Raw genomic sequence first — 16,645 nt, forward strand, 5'->3', positions numbered from 1 at the left:
GAATGACATTTATCAGCAAAATCCAGTAAGTTTCAAGTGTACAATTCAACAGTATGTCATATATATATTGTGTTGTGTGTTAACTACCCGTAGTTAGATTTCTTTCCGTCACCATATATAATTTTTATACATGCTTACATACTTAAATATAAAAGTGGGATTTTTATACTAAAGCTATGAATATTTTTAAGATATTTGATACAGATTGCTATAAATTTCAAGTTACACTCCCACTAGTCCTATCTTAGAATGTCTACTTCTCAGCTCTTTCATCCACACTGAATGTTCTTCTTCTTTTAAAACATTTACAGTTTAGTTTCTTAGATTTTTTGTTACTAGTGAGTAAAACTTTTAACTTTTTAAATGTTTCTTAGCCGTTTATATTTCTTTCTGTGTGTGTGTGTGTGTGTGTGTGTGTGTGTGTGAAATTCCCTATTCATGTCCTTTGCTAATTTTTATTTTTTGTCATCAGTTTGACTTTTAATATTTTTAGGGTTTTTTTCAGACCTTCATAAAATTTAAATTTTTAAGTAGCCAGACCTACCAATCTTTTATGGTTTCCTTGGTTTTTGTTGTTGTTGTTTTTGTTTGTTTGTCTAGAAAGTTTCTCTCCTGAGCCCTTCTGACCATTTCTGGTTTGGTACTGCCAGATTCTAATTGATTTTTGCTCAAATAAACTCTTAAAATGAAAAAAGACCATTCTGAGATTCTTTTTAAAACATAATTTTTCTAGCTGTTATGGTTTTATTTACTACTTTGGGATTTCTTTTTGACAGTGTGAGATAAGAGTTCTATTCCTCCCACTCCAATTATAATACAATTATAAATATAACAAATATAAATTATAATACAATTTATTTAATATCCATCATGATTCAAATGCTACCCTTATCATAATTGTTCTTATCATCTTCCTGGGATTTCATCTACTAAGAGCTACAGGAATGGGTGCATATGGGAGAGCGAATAAACATCATAGGAATAGACAATGCTACCAAACATGTGAAAATTTGCATCAGGTAGAGGAAGAACAGGAAGAATTGTTACTGTTAGCGTGGTGATTGCTATAGATTTTTAGCATAGTAGTGGATTAATCGAATACTGTATGAATTTTCAAGATAGTTGTTCATTGAGATATATAAATAAAAAATTTAAAGAGCAGGAAAAGGAAAGCAAGGCAATCTTCCCCAAATAACTTTTAGTCTATAAATCTAATTTTACAGTCACCTCACGAGCCATCTGTCCTTTAAACAGCACTCAGGTATGAAATTTGAGAGAGGAAGTTCAGATAAAGGTCTTGAGTCTTCGAGGATATTTTGCTTAGGGAAAACAAAACTTACTTTTAAATGTACTCATCACCAGCCTAATAATCACCACAGAAACAGCATTATCGCCGCATTTTGACACTAACATTAGCTTGCGCAGCTAAGGCAATTGCTACGGGGAAAACAATTGTTCTTGCGTTTGGAGTACCAGATTCCTTTCTTTCTTTTTGCAATGGACCGTTAAACTCGGGAACAGGAGCGTGGAGACGTTAGGCCGCAAAAGAGTTATTTTTGCTTTAACGGTGTTTTTCGTAAACGCGAAAGATATAAAAGGGAGAAGTACAGATTACACCATATGACTTCCCGGGGTCTCTTCTAGTTCCCGCGCGGGGTCCTGGGAGCGCTGTGGCTGACAACCCGCCGTGCGCCAAAAGGGGGCGCGCGCCGCCGGGCCTTACGCAGCGGTGTCGTAAAAGGGGCGGAGCGGAGGCGCTGTGGAGAGCAGCGGGGGATAATTGCCAGGAAGGGAAACCTCTGGGGGAGTGTGGCCGAGGTTGTACGTCTGCACTGCGGACCTGGCAGGTGTGCGGCGTGTGCACCTGGCGGGCGATGGCGGCGGGCGCGAGCACCTGGCCGACGGTGGCGGCGGGCGCGAGCACCTGGCCGACGGCGGCGCCGGGCGCGAGCACCTGGTCGACGACGGTGCCGGGCGCGAGCACCTGGAGGGCGATGGCGCCGGGCGCGAGCGAGCCTGGGTAGCGAGGGCGAGGCTGCGCGGCCCGGTGCGTGCCCCGCTGCGACCCTGGCGTTTGCTCCGACGGGCCCGGGCAGCTATGGGGCTCCTTCGGCTGCTGGCCCTGGCGGTGCTGGCGTCGCAACCCGGGGTGGCTGGTGGAGCGGAGACCATCGGGAACTCCAGCGTGGGTAAGATCGGGGGCGCCTCACGTCTGCAGCCCAAGTTGCTTTTGCATTTCTTGTAAGGTCAGTCCATCCCGGGGTCTGCCCATCCAGCAGGAGAGGTGGTGAGTTCAGAACCGGCAGAAATGGATCTGGGTCATTTTCTGCAGAAGGAAACTCCCTTTGCTGGGGAAGCCTTACTGCCGGCCTAATTTAGGCTGGTCATATGGGAAGAGATTTGTAACAACTTGTTCAGACATTATTATCTCCCTCGGGGAGGAGCCATGTTTATGGGTTTAATTTAACATGCTAAAACACCTCTTTGCGCCCAAGTGGCGTATCTGAGCCTTTGGACAGTAAGGCTTGGTGCAGAACCAAGGGCTTTAAGATTGATGACCCTCCAGGCTGCAGCAGGATTTTGCATTCCAAAATCTAGATGCTTTTCCAATTGGTAAACTCAACAGAGTTTTTGAGGAACAGTGAACTCAGAATGGGACTTTAGATTGTAGGTCATGTGTTTGGTGAATGGGTTTTATAGTAGTTTGTGGTTTGTTAATATATAAATGTAAAAAGCAGTAATTGTGACCAGCTGATGATCATGTGCTTTTTCCGTGAGGTTAAGCACATTCTTAATTTTGTTTTGAGCTGAAGAGACTAGTTGCAGTTCTGGAACGATATTTTCTGAATAACATGACTGTGTTCCTAAATGCTTATCTTTGAAAAACTCTTGTGCAAACTGAATCTTAAGATCTTTGCATGGGACTTAGGGCCAGAGCTGAAAGGGGGCAGTTATACTTTTGCAGAAAAAATAGCTTTCTTAATATAGGGCGCTAACATTCACTGAGTGCAAAATGTGCCAGGTACTTTTCATGACAGTGTTATTTAATTCTCACAGCCCTATGAAATAATTACGATCCTTACTTGGCAGAGAATAAGGCTGAGTCCAAGATGATGCACAATACACAAGCAAACAGCCAATAGAGGCACAGGAAGCATTTGAACCCAAGTGTGACTTGCTGCAAATTTCATGGTCTTTCGACTTTACCAGAGTGACTCCTAACAAGAATATTTTACTTAGTATGGTGCTTTACACTTAATTCTTCTGTGAATTCTCATTTCTCGAAACAGTTTTATGACAGAGGTAGAAGAGATACTACTGCATTTTAACAGGTGGAGAATTTAAGAGATTGAGTTTGTATCTAGTCCCTGAGTCAGGAGGGCTGTGACCCAGAACTTTTCATTTCTGGTTCTATGCTTTAGTATTTAATACTATCTAGAAATTTTTATACTTAAGTTAAATTTGAGTAATAAATTGAGAGATTAATATTTTTCCCTCTTTTCTGTGATTTCAGTACTAAAATTTCTCCTAGCATGCTACTCTTTTTGCCTTGCGTTAATATTGTTGCTCTGTGCAGAAGGACAACATTTAACTGAAGAAATTGAGCAGTGGCTATGATTTAGGAGGATTTACCCAACTTTAGCAGAACCTAACTCTCACAACTTGAGTAATGGCTTGAAAGCCAAATGAATCCTTGAAGTGGCAGATAGAATTCCTAGAATGTTTGAGGAAGGTGCTTTCTGTGACTAGTGGGCTACAGAGGTGCATCATACATTTAAACAGTTTTATCTTGAAGTCTCAGTTCTCTGCTTCCTTTAACATCTTTCATTATTGTTTCAGTTTCGTATCCAGTAACTCACATGGAATTAGATAGTAATTGGAGTTGAGTAGAATGTCATTTGAGCCTTCTAATATTTGTGCTGTTAATTATTATTATATATAGTTTATTATTGTATAGTTAGTATAAGCAGGTCATTGCATAGTTACAAGTAGACTCTCAAAAGTATGTGAAAGGTATGTACATTTTTGTGCTTTAGCTTTTGGACTAATGAAAAGTTATAAGATATAACTGAGAAATTGGGAGGGGCCGTTGAATGCTAACCAGCTCGGGTAGCTTAATAAACTGTTTTTGTTTTTAATATTCCATCTGAAGAGAATTATAAAGATTCAGCTTTCACAGATCTCTCCTAGAATTTGGTTTTTGCATCAGAGCACAAACAGTGGAGGTAAATTTTAGTAAAATACTAAAAAGGAAGAGTTGGAAATTTTAAGGTTGCAAGTTTAGAATTCGATTGGGAAAGAAAAGGAAAAGATTAGCATGGGGCAGCTCTTTTTAAAATGGAATTATTGGAAGGAAAGAGTGACTCTGGGTAGGAATGGAGGAAGGGTATGAAAAACAGAAGAATCTCCTGATATGAGTCAGGTGGCAAAAAATATTTTTGGTAGAAAAAGCAGAGGCACTGCTTTTCAGAGGAGTGCTACAGCATAAGTGCCCCATCTGTATGTTAGCCATTTGCTCTGTAATACCATTTGATGTGCTGTTTCCCTCTCACTCCCAAAGTCATAATATCTAATTATGCCTCCTAAATGTTTAGGCAAGGCAACCCTTAGTTGATCTCACAGATTGCAAGGACCTTGTTAGCTTACAATTCCTTATTTGTTATTTTTTATGTCTACAGTACCTAGTCTTCCTAGGTGGTCTCCCATCCAAGTACTAAACAGGCCTGACCCTGCTTACTTCTGAGATCAGATGGGATTGGGCTTGTTCAGGGTGGCTTGGCTGTAGACCTCCTAAATGTTTCTGATGAATTCTTTTCCAGGTGGCTAAGAGGTGACATGCCTGTTAACTTCTTCATGATATATTTTGGATACATGTCTTCATTTGCAATATCTGTTTTTATGAGTAGAAATTAAATGCAGATTTTGCTAGGCTGTACTGTTAAAGTTGTCTTGACCTTTAGTATTTTTCCTTGTCGCTCTGTGGGAGTCTCCTTCTCAGCCTGATGCTTTCGATGGATATGCTGGGCATTTATACCTGTCAGTCCTCTTCTTCCACTAGTTTATTTGTAGAACAGTACTGAATGCCTGACTTTTTTTTTTTTTTTTTTTTTTAAAGAAAATGAGCCTCTCAAACATTGGAAAGGTAGTGGAAGTTAATAATGAAACTGTATTGTGTAGTATTGAACAGTTTACAAAATTTTCCCCATTTGCTTGATACTTTCAGCAGCACAATTACCTCCATTTTACTGTGAGGAAACTGAGACAGAGGAAATAAATTACTTACCTGAGGTAACAAAATTCAGCTATCATTCACTAAGCATTTACTGTGTGCCAACTAAGTAACTAAGTACTGTGCTAGGTAGACTTCGGAATGTCAAATATGACAAAGCCCTGCAAAGCCAGGAGTCAAACTATAACTGGTTTCGTTAATATGCAGTCTTCTATAAAAATTGCGAAATGGCTGTGGGATTGCTGAGGTAACACTGCTAAAGGATTTTCACACAGAAGTTAGGTTAAAGATAACTAAGAATAGGAAAAAATATACTTACCCTTCCCTACTTCATCAAACATTGAGTTAGGAGTTCCTACCTGAACATTAAAATCACCTGGAGAACTTTTAAAAAAAGACATTGGTGAAGAGAGAATAGAAATTGAAATTTAAAATAAAAAGTAAATTTACAATGGGATCAAGAAGCATTAAATATTTAGGGATAATTATAATGGGATATGTAAAGTCTACTACAGAGAAAACTACAGTGTTCTTGAGATAAATTGAGAATAAATAGAGGGATATCTCAAGATTTGTAGATTAGAAAATTCTGTTATAAAGTTATTTCTCTCGAAATTAATACATTCAGTGCCATCCCTGTCAAAATCTCAATAGACTTTTTTTGTGGAAATTGACAGACTGCTTTCTAAAATTTATGTGGAAGTTAAAAAGGGCCAAAAATAGTCAAGACAGTCTTGAAAAAGAAGAACAAATTTGGAGCAGAAATTAAAACAGTGTAATATATAGTATTTGCATAGGCAGCTAGAGCAATGGAACACAAGAGTTCATAAACAAATCCTCACATATTATGGCCACTCACTTTAGTGACAAGTAGAATTGCAGAGCAATAGGGAAACTATTTTCAATAAAGGTTGTTGTATCAACTGGAGATTTTATATATATCTGTGGAAAAATGAACCTTGAGTCCCTCTGCCTCATACCATACATAAAAATCAGTTTCAGGTTGATTTTAGCCTTAAATATGAAAAGTAAAACAGTTGTAGAAGTTAATAGGGGGAATGTATCTTCATGGTCTTGGAATATGTTGGCAAAGATTTCTTTAAAATTATAAAGGAAAAACTTGAAAAATTTGACTACATTGAAATTAAAACTTCTAGCAATCTAGAAGTAACAAGTGTGAAAAAGACAGACAACAAGAGTGGGAGAAAATTTTTGTAACATATCTTACAGAACACTCATATCAATGATGTATTAAGAACTCCTAAAAGTAAATACAGACAGACAATTCGGTTTTTAAAATGGGCACCTTGACTGTCCTCAGCACTTTAAGCATTGTTCATATCTTTTAACATACCTTCCTTCATTTTAGTTCTTAGTTCTATCACTTACTAGTCCGTCCGTCACCTTGAGTGACTTCACCTCTTTAAGCTTAATTGTCTTCATCAGTGAAATGGGGGTAGTAGTAGTAGTAGTAATATTTACTCAATGGGTTTTTCTTTCTGATTAAATTAGTAGTATGTAAATGTTTATGTGATTTCTACAAATTGATAATAGAGGTACAAATGTTATAATAAAATGTTTCTCCTGTTGTAGGTATTATTGAATTTTCTGTGGGAAAATTTAGGTACTTGGAGCTCAACAGACCCTTTCCGGAGGAAGCTATTTTGCGTCATATTTCCAGCAATGTGACTTTTCTTATTTTCCAAATACACTCACAGCATCAGAATACAACAATTTCTTTTTCTAATGTAAGTACAAAGAATTATTTCCATAAAAACCGTTTTCATATTATGGGGTTTTGTATTTAGTGTAAGCATTAGGGTGTGATGACTCTTTGTTAACTTTTTGTCTTGAATTTTTTAAAAAATCAAGTTTGGGTCCTGTCAAATTAGTGATTTAGACTGGCTAAGAAGTAAGTATCTCAGGCCTTTCTTGAGTGTGGTGACCTCTGACTTAAGTAGGAGGTGTTAAAGTGCTGACTCTGCAGGGAGGGCGTTGTTTTCTGTCAGTAGTTAAAGCTTTCCTCATGATTTACCACTTTTTCTTATTCTGCTGGGTCCTTAATGATTTTAACCTGAGAATACATTTTAATGAGTTTCCATTTTTGTTCAGCCATTTAGTGTTGAAGTTTACTAAGGACCTATAAATTTACTAAGATCCTATAGGATCAACTTTATTCTTTAGAGTCTCATGGAAACAAAAGAATCCTTACCATGAGTTCATCCAGCCCAGTGGTGGGTTTTCAGCAGCATTTAGGACTCTATTACAGAAATCATCAGGAAACCTCTTAACCTCAACCTCAAGTTTGGGAAGTTTTTGTAATGCCCTGGATTAGCCTAAGCTATTGAAGACTTGTCATTTATGTTAACCTTTATAAATCTATTTATATTTATATATAACCTCTTAGACTAATAAATAAATTTCACTCTGTATGATGTCGTGCCTCTTTTTATTTGTCCTAAGACTATCAGGAATTTACTAGACAAAGATCTCTTAGTTTAATTCATATATATTTTATAGACATTGGTCATATTATCTTTCAAACTAAGTTTTTTTTTTTTTATTCGTGAAGGTTTTGTTTAATAGGCTAGAAATGGAAGAGATCGATTAAGGAAAAGAGGAAGGAGTAAATCGTTAATCGCAAGAGATAACAGTGTTTATGACTTATACATTGATTTTGCTTTAGTTCTTGGCAGCCAGAGCAGAAATCAAAGCATGCTAAATTTCATAACTTGCTTAGGAAGAAACATGCCAATTTTCTTACTCAATTACTCAGCCAAGTTTTTTCCTGGCACTATATTCAGAAGGAAACTTCCTATTCAGGCCCTTACATAAGAGACATAGTAAAATAGCATATACATAATTTTCTTCTTAATAGCAGCATAGACAACATTTGAAGAGAAACGATGGAGATAAAAAGCATTTATATTTATTGCATATTTACTATGTGCCAGCTGATGGTCCTTAGTTCCTAGGGCCATAGACTTTGATTGAGTCCACTGAAATCTTTGGACTCTCTACCTGGCAAAATGTAAGGATAAATCTGTATGATTTCGTGGGGATCTCTGGAAACTCTTAGTTAGGACCCCCTGTGTCTGGTGTTCCATGTAATTAATTCTCACAAAAGCTCAACAGAGTAGTTATAATGCGTATTTTTACTTCTGAGGAACAGCTTGGATAAAGGGATGTTGACATAACTAATGTGACAAAAGTGGCCTGGACTAACAGCATCTTAGGCCTCAATTTTCATGCAGAAAGATTCTTACTTGTCTTTAATTGTAATAATGTTCCTTTCTTTGAACTGCCTTTAGTTCTTACTGTATCTGTACTACTGAGAAGATGATAACCAGTGGTCTATGTGAAGAGACTCATTTCTGTTTCCTCTGCCATTCCTGATGAAGAGTGTTACTTTAGATTTTTTGGGTCTTCATGGCAGTTGAATCATCATGACAGTTGGTTCTTTGAAACTGTTGACCCTATAGTTCTTTGGTTAGTGTCGAGGCCATTCTCCCTTATGCTTGTCAAATTGCAACCCATCTGGAACTTACGGGAAAGTCAGCTGGCAAGTCAGTTTGCACTATGGGAAAACCTGTCAATGAAACCTAATCAATGAAACCTATGCCAATCACAATCCTCCAACTCAGTTTTAGCTAGATTACCTTACCCTAAAAATAGAACCTGCTGGTCTCACAAGGAACTCCCCAACCTCTTAGCCCATCATACTCTGTTTCTACATTCCTTCTTCTCATGCATTCTGAAACTCATTCTTGCCCCAGATTCTTTGGGTAGAGTTCTCCACTGTTTGTGAGGCACTGTCTTCCCCCAATCCTGGATTGTTTTCCTTTGAATAAAGGACATCAAATTCATTACAAAATTGTTTTAGTTTCATCAATTGACAGTAGTCTTAGTTCTTTACTTGACATAGTAAATTTTAATTGGGGGGATTGAAAGCTTGGGAATTTTACTGTGCATCTGCTATTTCTGATCAAAGAGCCTATATTTTAAAATAGTTCTTCCATGTGTGTACATGGGATTGTACACACAGAGGTTAATTATCTAAGGAAGGTCTGTTTTTCTTCGTTTTTGTTGTTGTTATTTGAGAAGATTTGGAATAGGACATGCAAACTAGATTTAGTCTGGAATTTAAATATTTTGCTTAACTCCCGATCCATGATGACTCTTTCTTTCCTTTATTGCAGACTCTCCTTCCTAGTACCTCAGGAACAGGCACTGACAAAGGACTGGTTTTCATTCTTAGACCAGAGCAGAGTATGTGCTCTTGGTACTTGGAGACTTTAGATGCTGAGCCTGTCCAAAATGTGGCCATTCCACTCTCCTACTCAGAAAGAGGTAACCTGTCTGTCTTCAATTCCCTGTTACTCCCCATAATGTGGGACTTGTTCATGGAAACTTAGGGAAAACTATAATTCTATTTAAAAAGTGTTTATTGTAAGTACAACATATTTAATCAGAAAGGTTTTAACAGTAAGGGAGCTGGAGAGTTAGCCCGATGACTTAAAGCCTGGTTAGGGACTAGGAGGATACATTTATTTCTTCAAAAAACATTTAAGGAACCCATAGAGAAACAGTAACAAAAAGGCAAGACAAAGTCCTTACCACTTTAGTGGGTTATTCTAGGCAGAGGAAGGTGTGAAAGAATAATGGTGGATTTGGACAATGGCAGATGGTGTAGCTGGAGCCAGTGCAAAAGCCTCATATACAATTCGAGGTTTGCATTTTATTTTTAGGTCAGTTCTGAGGAAGCATAGAGAGTTTTTAAGTAGAGGAATGATGTGGTGTATTTCATCTCTTAGAAAGTTAAATCTGTAAGCAGTGTGGGGGCTGGGCTGGTGAGGGCATGGCAGAGTCAGGACTAAGCATACCTTTGAGAGCTCAGAGTGAGAAATGAGGATTTGCAACAGATGCCACGGGAGGCAATATGGAGAAGAGGAGCTGGATTTGAGATATTTGGAAGGTAAAATTGATAAGATACAATGACTAGTGGTTATAGATTATAAAAAGAGGGACCATAGGGTTCCCATTTAGGCAGCTTGGATATAGTGGTGCAAAATAAGCATAGAGATAGGGTTGTTGTGGTGCTGGATGTTTTAGGGGGTCGAAATGGAGTAGATGGTGACTTCAGTTTGGGACACAATGAATCTGAGATGCTTAGAGGACACCTGGACAGAAAGACATAGCAGTCAGTTTTAAAATAAGAGCCTGGAGTTAACTTTATGCTCTTTAACCTCAGTTCATGAAGTTGTATAAAACTAGAAGCTCTGTATTTATTTAACTTCTATATGGGAAGTTCTTGTAAGATAAACGAGGTTAGATATTAACTGAAAAGCCATCGAAGTGAGTGCTATTGTCCAGTCATGTACATAGAGATTTGGCCGTGGCGACGGTGGGGGGAGCAGTGATAGCAGATATTTTCATAGTGCCTCCCATGGGCCAGGCACTGTTTCTGGGTGGTTACTAACTACTGAAGAATAAGCATAAGACTCAAGAGTAGTCAGGGACCTAAAAGAAGAACCTGGAAACTCTGCCTGAAGTGAGGAATAGTCAATAGAATATTCCAGAGAGATCAAGAGAAGTGGCAAAGTATCCATATGATAGTGCAGTTAAGAGTCAGTGATGGCCTTTAATGAGAGTCATTTTAGTGGTGCACTGGGGATAAAAACTAGATTATAGTGATGGAGGAGTGAAGATCAGGTGAGGAAATTTATACTATGCTTGAAGTTTGGTGGTAATGGGGAAAAGAAGGAACAGTAGCTAGTAAAGGACGTAGAATCCAAAAAATGACTGAAGATGGAAAATGACTGTCATCTGTAGCAAAAGGCTAAATTGCCTGATCAAAAACCATGGACTTCAAGCTTCCAAGGATAGTGTACAAAGAAAAATTTATAAACAATGGAGCTTCAGTTAACAGTACATATTTTCTCAGGTGTGGTAAATATTCATAATTGTAGGGAAAGGAGAGGATGAAAGAAGAGCATGGAATTCTGAGAAAAATTCCACACAATATTGACACACATGAGTACGGTGGGTATCTCCATTCCACATCTGGCCAGGGGAAGTCAGTCACCAGAATTCCTGAGTTTAAGGAAACTCAGACCTAGATGTGGGAATGATTGGATGAGTGTATGAAGTCGAGACCTTATAAATCTTTAAATTGGTTTACCTTGTTCTGTCTTATATCAATCTCTCCACTTGAGTCCAACTCTTTGTATGGAGTTGAGCTCACGTCAAGTGACCAATTTAAGTTTGGCATGCTTAAAGGTCGTAAATAGGATTCCTAACAAGAAAAGATCTGTTTTAGCCCATTATCAATGTAAATGAAATATCTCAGATTTATTTTGTGTTTAATTAAACATTCATATGCTATTCTGATATATGGGGGGTCTTTTGAAGTCTTTTACTCTACAGGTATACACAAGAACTCTTCCAGAATTTAGGATGATATCTTTCTGCTTGTTTAAACACTTGTGAAAAGTGGACACCTCTTCCTTCATTACTTATGGAGTTCCTTTTCTCTTTGACAGTGGTTTTTCCCTCTATCCTTGAGTTCTTATGATCTTTTGTGGTGTCATAGACCCCTAAAGTCTAATAAAAACCTCTCTACCTAGGAAATGCACACATTCAACATGTATTTGCAGGGTGTTCATGGAGCCCCTAAAACCTATTCTTGGATCCCAGCTTAAAAATCTCTATCTCTCTGGACCTTTTCAGTTCTAGTGCGGAATTTGGCGAACTATAGACTGTGAGCCCAATCCAGCTTTCTTCCTGTTTTTTTTTTTTTTTTTTACATAAAGTCATTATTAGAATGCAGCCATGCCCATTGGCTTGTGTTGTCTGTGGCTGCTCTTGTGCCATGAGGGGCAGAATCGAGTAGTTGCCACAGAGACCATGAGGCCTGCCGAGCCTAAAATAGTCACTGTCTGGCCCTTAACAGAAAAGATTTGTTGACCCGTGTTCCAGAGTCCTTAACCTCAGTTAACTTTAATGCTCTTTAACTTCAATTCATGAGGGAGTATAAAACTAGAAGCTCTGTGTTTATTTAACTTCTATATAGGAAATTCTCATAAGAATAGAGTTCTGTTTTCTGAGTATAATTTGAATATATAAGAATTCATTTTGAGTAACTTCCTTATTTTTTCATCCAGATCCTGTCCCTGGAGGCTGTAATTTGGAGTTTGATTTAGATATTGATCCCAACATTTACCTGACATATGATTTCTTTGAAACAACTATCAAATTTGCCCCAGCAAACCTAGGCTATGAGAGGTAATGTCTGTCTCTTTTAATGACTAGCTATTGTGTAGATTCAGTGAACTCTTTCAGAACTCATCGTTCTTTTTAGTAAAATTGAGCTGTTAATTTTTTCGATGAAAGTAATTCATGTTAACTAATACTGGAGCTGTCAAATGACAGTTAATACTGTCCCTCTCTATCCTTACGAAGAGCCAGGTGTTGAGTCTCTATTATGACCTTAGAAGTACATCCTAGTTTCTGTAAAAAGTTTTAAATATGGAAAGCATTCTGGAACCATGAAACATCCTTGTTTTTTTGTAAGGATTTTATTATTTTATTAAAACTCTGCCTTAGTTTATACTTTAATAGTAATGATAGCTAATGTTTGATTAACATTTGAGTGCTTTTCGTATATCCATAGTGCTGAGTGCTCTACGTGCTTCGTCATTTAATCCTAACAATTTTATTAAGAAGGGGCAGTTCTTACAGAAAGTTTCATTGAGGGTTATTGAGATTAAGTGACTTGCTTGCTTACACACAACTAATAAATGGCAAAGCTAGTATTTAACTCTAGGCTTGACTGACATTAACATCTGGTTAATTAACCATTCTGTCTGTCTGTCATTTTTCTTCATAATGCCAAAGTTGGAATCGTTGTTTTAGAAGTTTGAACTTTGAACTTTTGGTTCCTTTCTATAGATGAGACTTTCACAATAAGAGGTTGATGTTCAATTTTGTTGGTTGAATTTAGAGGCACAGATCCTCCACCATGTGACATCAGGACAGGACAGGACTCGAGGTGGAGGTTGCAGTATGATGTCTATCAGTATTTTCTGCCAGAGAATGACCTCACTGAAGAGGGGTTGCTGAAGCATCTGCAGAGGATGGCCGAAGTACCTCAGGTGACAGCCAATGGTATCAAGGTAAGTCTAATTCTCATGATTTACATGGCCAGATTGAAACACTTTGTTAAGCGTTGAGTAGAGAGGAAGCTACCAGGATCCTATTTCTTTACTGTTCACTTGGTCTTTTTAGGATGCTCACTTATTCTCTTTTATTTTGTTATATCTTGGGAGTCTTTGCTAGTGACACCCTAAAATAATGCTAGCCTTTGAAGAGATGCGTGTAAATTATATTACGTTTTAGTTGCAGCCACAGACATGAATAGGTAATCTTGAGATATGGATGGAAATGAGCGGTAATTTTCTATGTATTCCTGTACCTCTAACTTGGAGCAAAAATTTTCTCTGAGCTTTTGAACCCCTGTAAATCTTTGCTACTCTGCGTGTGGGGAACAGACCAGCAGCATTGGCATCATTACCTGGGAATTTGTTTCAGTTGTAAACTCTTAGGCTCTACCCCATTTCTAGTTTATGAGATCCTCCAGGTGACTCCTATACACATTAAAATTGGAGACTCACTCTGTAGATCATTTTGTATAGGGCAGGATTTTATCTGTCTTGAAAGGTGCCTGATAGCAGTCTAATAATATACAAGGTCATTCTTTAGTCTAATGGTTAATGAGTTTCACTAGACTGCTCTGATTCTTTCCAAGAGACTGATAGATTGTATATGAAGAAGTGATTGAAACAGGCATATGTGATTACCCTAGGGACTCATAGCATCTTATTTTGTAGTTGTGTTGCCTCCTGCTAAAAGGGAGCCTTATACAAGAAAGCTCATCATGCTTATTCACAAATTAGGACACAAGTTAGAACACTCTTTTGAAAAAGTTTATCAGTATGTCCTTTTTAAAATAGTAAATTTTGAAGACCATTTTTATTCTCATGAAGAATATAAGAACTCTCTCTCATTTACAATTACCAAAAAAAAAAAAAAAAACCTAGAAATTAATTTAACCAAGGAGGTTAAAAAAAAACTGCTTTGAACATTTTAAGACATTAAAGAAGATAGAAATAAATGGAAGCTTACACTGTTCTCATGGATAGGAAGAATTAATATCATTAAAATATCCGTACTACCCAAAGCAGTTTGTAGACTCAGTGCAATCCCTATCAAACTACCAATGGCGTTTTTCACAGAACTAGAACAAAAAAATCCTAAAATCTATATGGAACCATAAAAGACACTGAATAGCCAAAACAATCTTGAGAAAGAACAAAGTTGGAGGTATCATGCCACCTGATGTCAAACTATACTAGAAGGCTAGAGTAATCAAAACAGCATTGTACTGGCATAAAAACAGACACCTAGATCAACAGAACAGAATAAAGAACCCAGAAAGAAAACCAAACCTCTATGACAAAGGAGGCAAAAATGTACAATGGAGTAAAACAGTCTCTGTAGTAAATGGTGTAAGACCCAAAACCATAAAACTTTTAGAAGAAAACATAGGCAGTAAATGCTCTGACATTGCTCTTAATATTTTTTTGGATATGTTTCCTTGGTCAAGGGAAACAAAAAATAAACAAATGGGGCTACATCAAACTAAAAAGTTGTGCAGCAAAGGAAACTCAACAGAATGGAAAAACAACCAGTTGAATGAGAGAAGATGTTTACCAATGATATATCTGGTTAGGGATTAATATCCAAAATATATAAAGAACACATATAACTTAGCAAAAAAAAGTCAGATTAAAAAATAGTCAGAGGACCTAAGTAGATGTTTCTCCATAGAGGACAGATAGCCAGTAGAAGGTCACTAATCATCAGAGAAATGCAAATTAAAACCACAGTGAGATTACCTCACACCTGTCAGAATGGCTATCAATAAATCAACAAACAAGTGTTGGCAAGGATGTGGAGAAAAGGGAACCCTTACACTATTGGTGGGATTGCAAATTGGTGTAGCTACTGTGGAAAACAGTATGGAGGTTCCTCAAAAATTTAAAAACAGAACTACCTTATGATCCAGCTTTTGGTTATTTATCCAAAGAAATCCAGAACACTAATTCGAAAAGATCTTTGCATCCTGTGTTCCTTGCTACATTATTTATAGTAGCTAAGATATGGAAGCAACCTATACGTCCGTTGATAGATGAATGGATAAAGAAAAGGTGGTACATATGTACAATAAAATATTATTTGGCCATAAAAAAAAAACAATGAAATCTTACCATTTGCGACAACATGGATGCACCTGGAGGATATTATGCTAAGTGAAATAAGACAGAAGAAGACAAGTACCATATAATTTCATTTATATGCGGAATCTGAAAATCAAAACAAATTAACAAATAAAATGGAAACAAACTCATAGATATAGAGAACAAACTGATTATTGCCAGATGGGAGAGGTTCGAGGGCTGGGTAAAAAAGGCAAAGGGATTAAGAAGTACAAATTGGCAGTTGTAGAATAGTCGCAGGCATGTAAAGTACAGCATGGGGAATACAGTCAGTAACAGTAATTATATATGGTGTCAGATGGGGGTGCAAGACATCAGGGGGATCACTTTATAAGTTATACGAATATCTGATCACTGTGCTGTATACTTTAATATTGAATATCAACTGTAATTGAAAAAATACATATAAGAACTCATGTAATAGGACCATTTAAGATTACTTTTTAACTTTTAGTTAAGAGTTAGATATGTTGTGGGGAGGGAGGTTGGGAGGCTGGAAGAATGGGGTGAAGGGTTAAAGAAATACAAATTAATAGTTGATAGATGGTCATGGGGATGGGAGCGTGGCATAGGGAATGCAGTTAGCATTAATGTATTGGCTAAGTGGAGAGCCAGTGAAGAGAAAGCAATTAAGGGGATCGTTTTATAAACTATATAAATGTCTAACCAATGTACCATATTCTTGAAACTAATAATAACATAAAATTTAAAAAGCAGACCAAAAAATACATACATATATTGCAAAGCCACATCCATAAAAAAAAAAAAAGAGAGAGAGAGAGATGTTGTGTGCCAGAATTTAATGAAACCCTCACTGGCTAATGAGGGCATGTCAAAAAGACAGAAGCCTCTTTGAAGAGGCTTGCCCTGGCCAACTTTGAGACAGCTCAGTCATCCAAAAGAAATGGTTAATTATAAGTCTTTTTAAAGATTTTTTATTTTTCAATTACAGTTGACATACAATATTTTATTAGTTTCAGGTGTGCAGCATAGTGGTTAGACATTTAAATACTTTACAGAATGATCTCCCCGATAAGTCTAGTACCCACCTGGCACCAGACATTGCTATTACAGTATT

At 37.3% G+C, this 16,645-nt stretch overlaps 1 protein-coding gene and 1 pseudogene across 1 annotated transcript in view; one reads left to right on the top strand and one right to left on the bottom strand.

The window, feature by feature from the left end:
• The first annotated feature begins 1,800 nt into the window (after window positions 1-1,800).
• The window catches only part of TM7SF3 (transmembrane 7 superfamily member 3), a 29,895-nt gene continuing 15,050 nt past the window's right edge, over window positions 1,801-16,645 (top strand). Inside the window, exons 1-5 of the mRNA XM_016119256.2 lie at window positions 1,801-2,189; window positions 6,824-6,978; window positions 9,430-9,580; window positions 12,394-12,514; window positions 13,233-13,404. Coding sequence (XP_015974742.2) covers window positions 2,099-2,189; window positions 6,824-6,978; window positions 9,430-9,580; window positions 12,394-12,514; window positions 13,233-13,404 — 690 coding nt within the window. The 5' untranslated portion in view covers window positions 1,801-2,098. The remainder of the gene's footprint in view (window positions 2,190-6,823; window positions 6,979-9,429; window positions 9,581-12,393; window positions 12,515-13,232; window positions 13,405-16,645) is intronic.
• On the bottom strand, window positions 4,671-4,788 carry LOC118614049 (annotated as a pseudogene).

Source organism: Rousettus aegyptiacus, unplaced genomic scaffold, assembly GCF_014176215.1.
Source record: "Rousettus aegyptiacus isolate mRouAeg1 unplaced genomic scaffold, mRouAeg1.p scaffold_m13_p_2, whole genome shotgun sequence".
In the NCBI taxonomy this organism is placed as follows: Eukaryota; Metazoa; Chordata; class Mammalia; order Chiroptera; family Pteropodidae; genus Rousettus; species Rousettus aegyptiacus.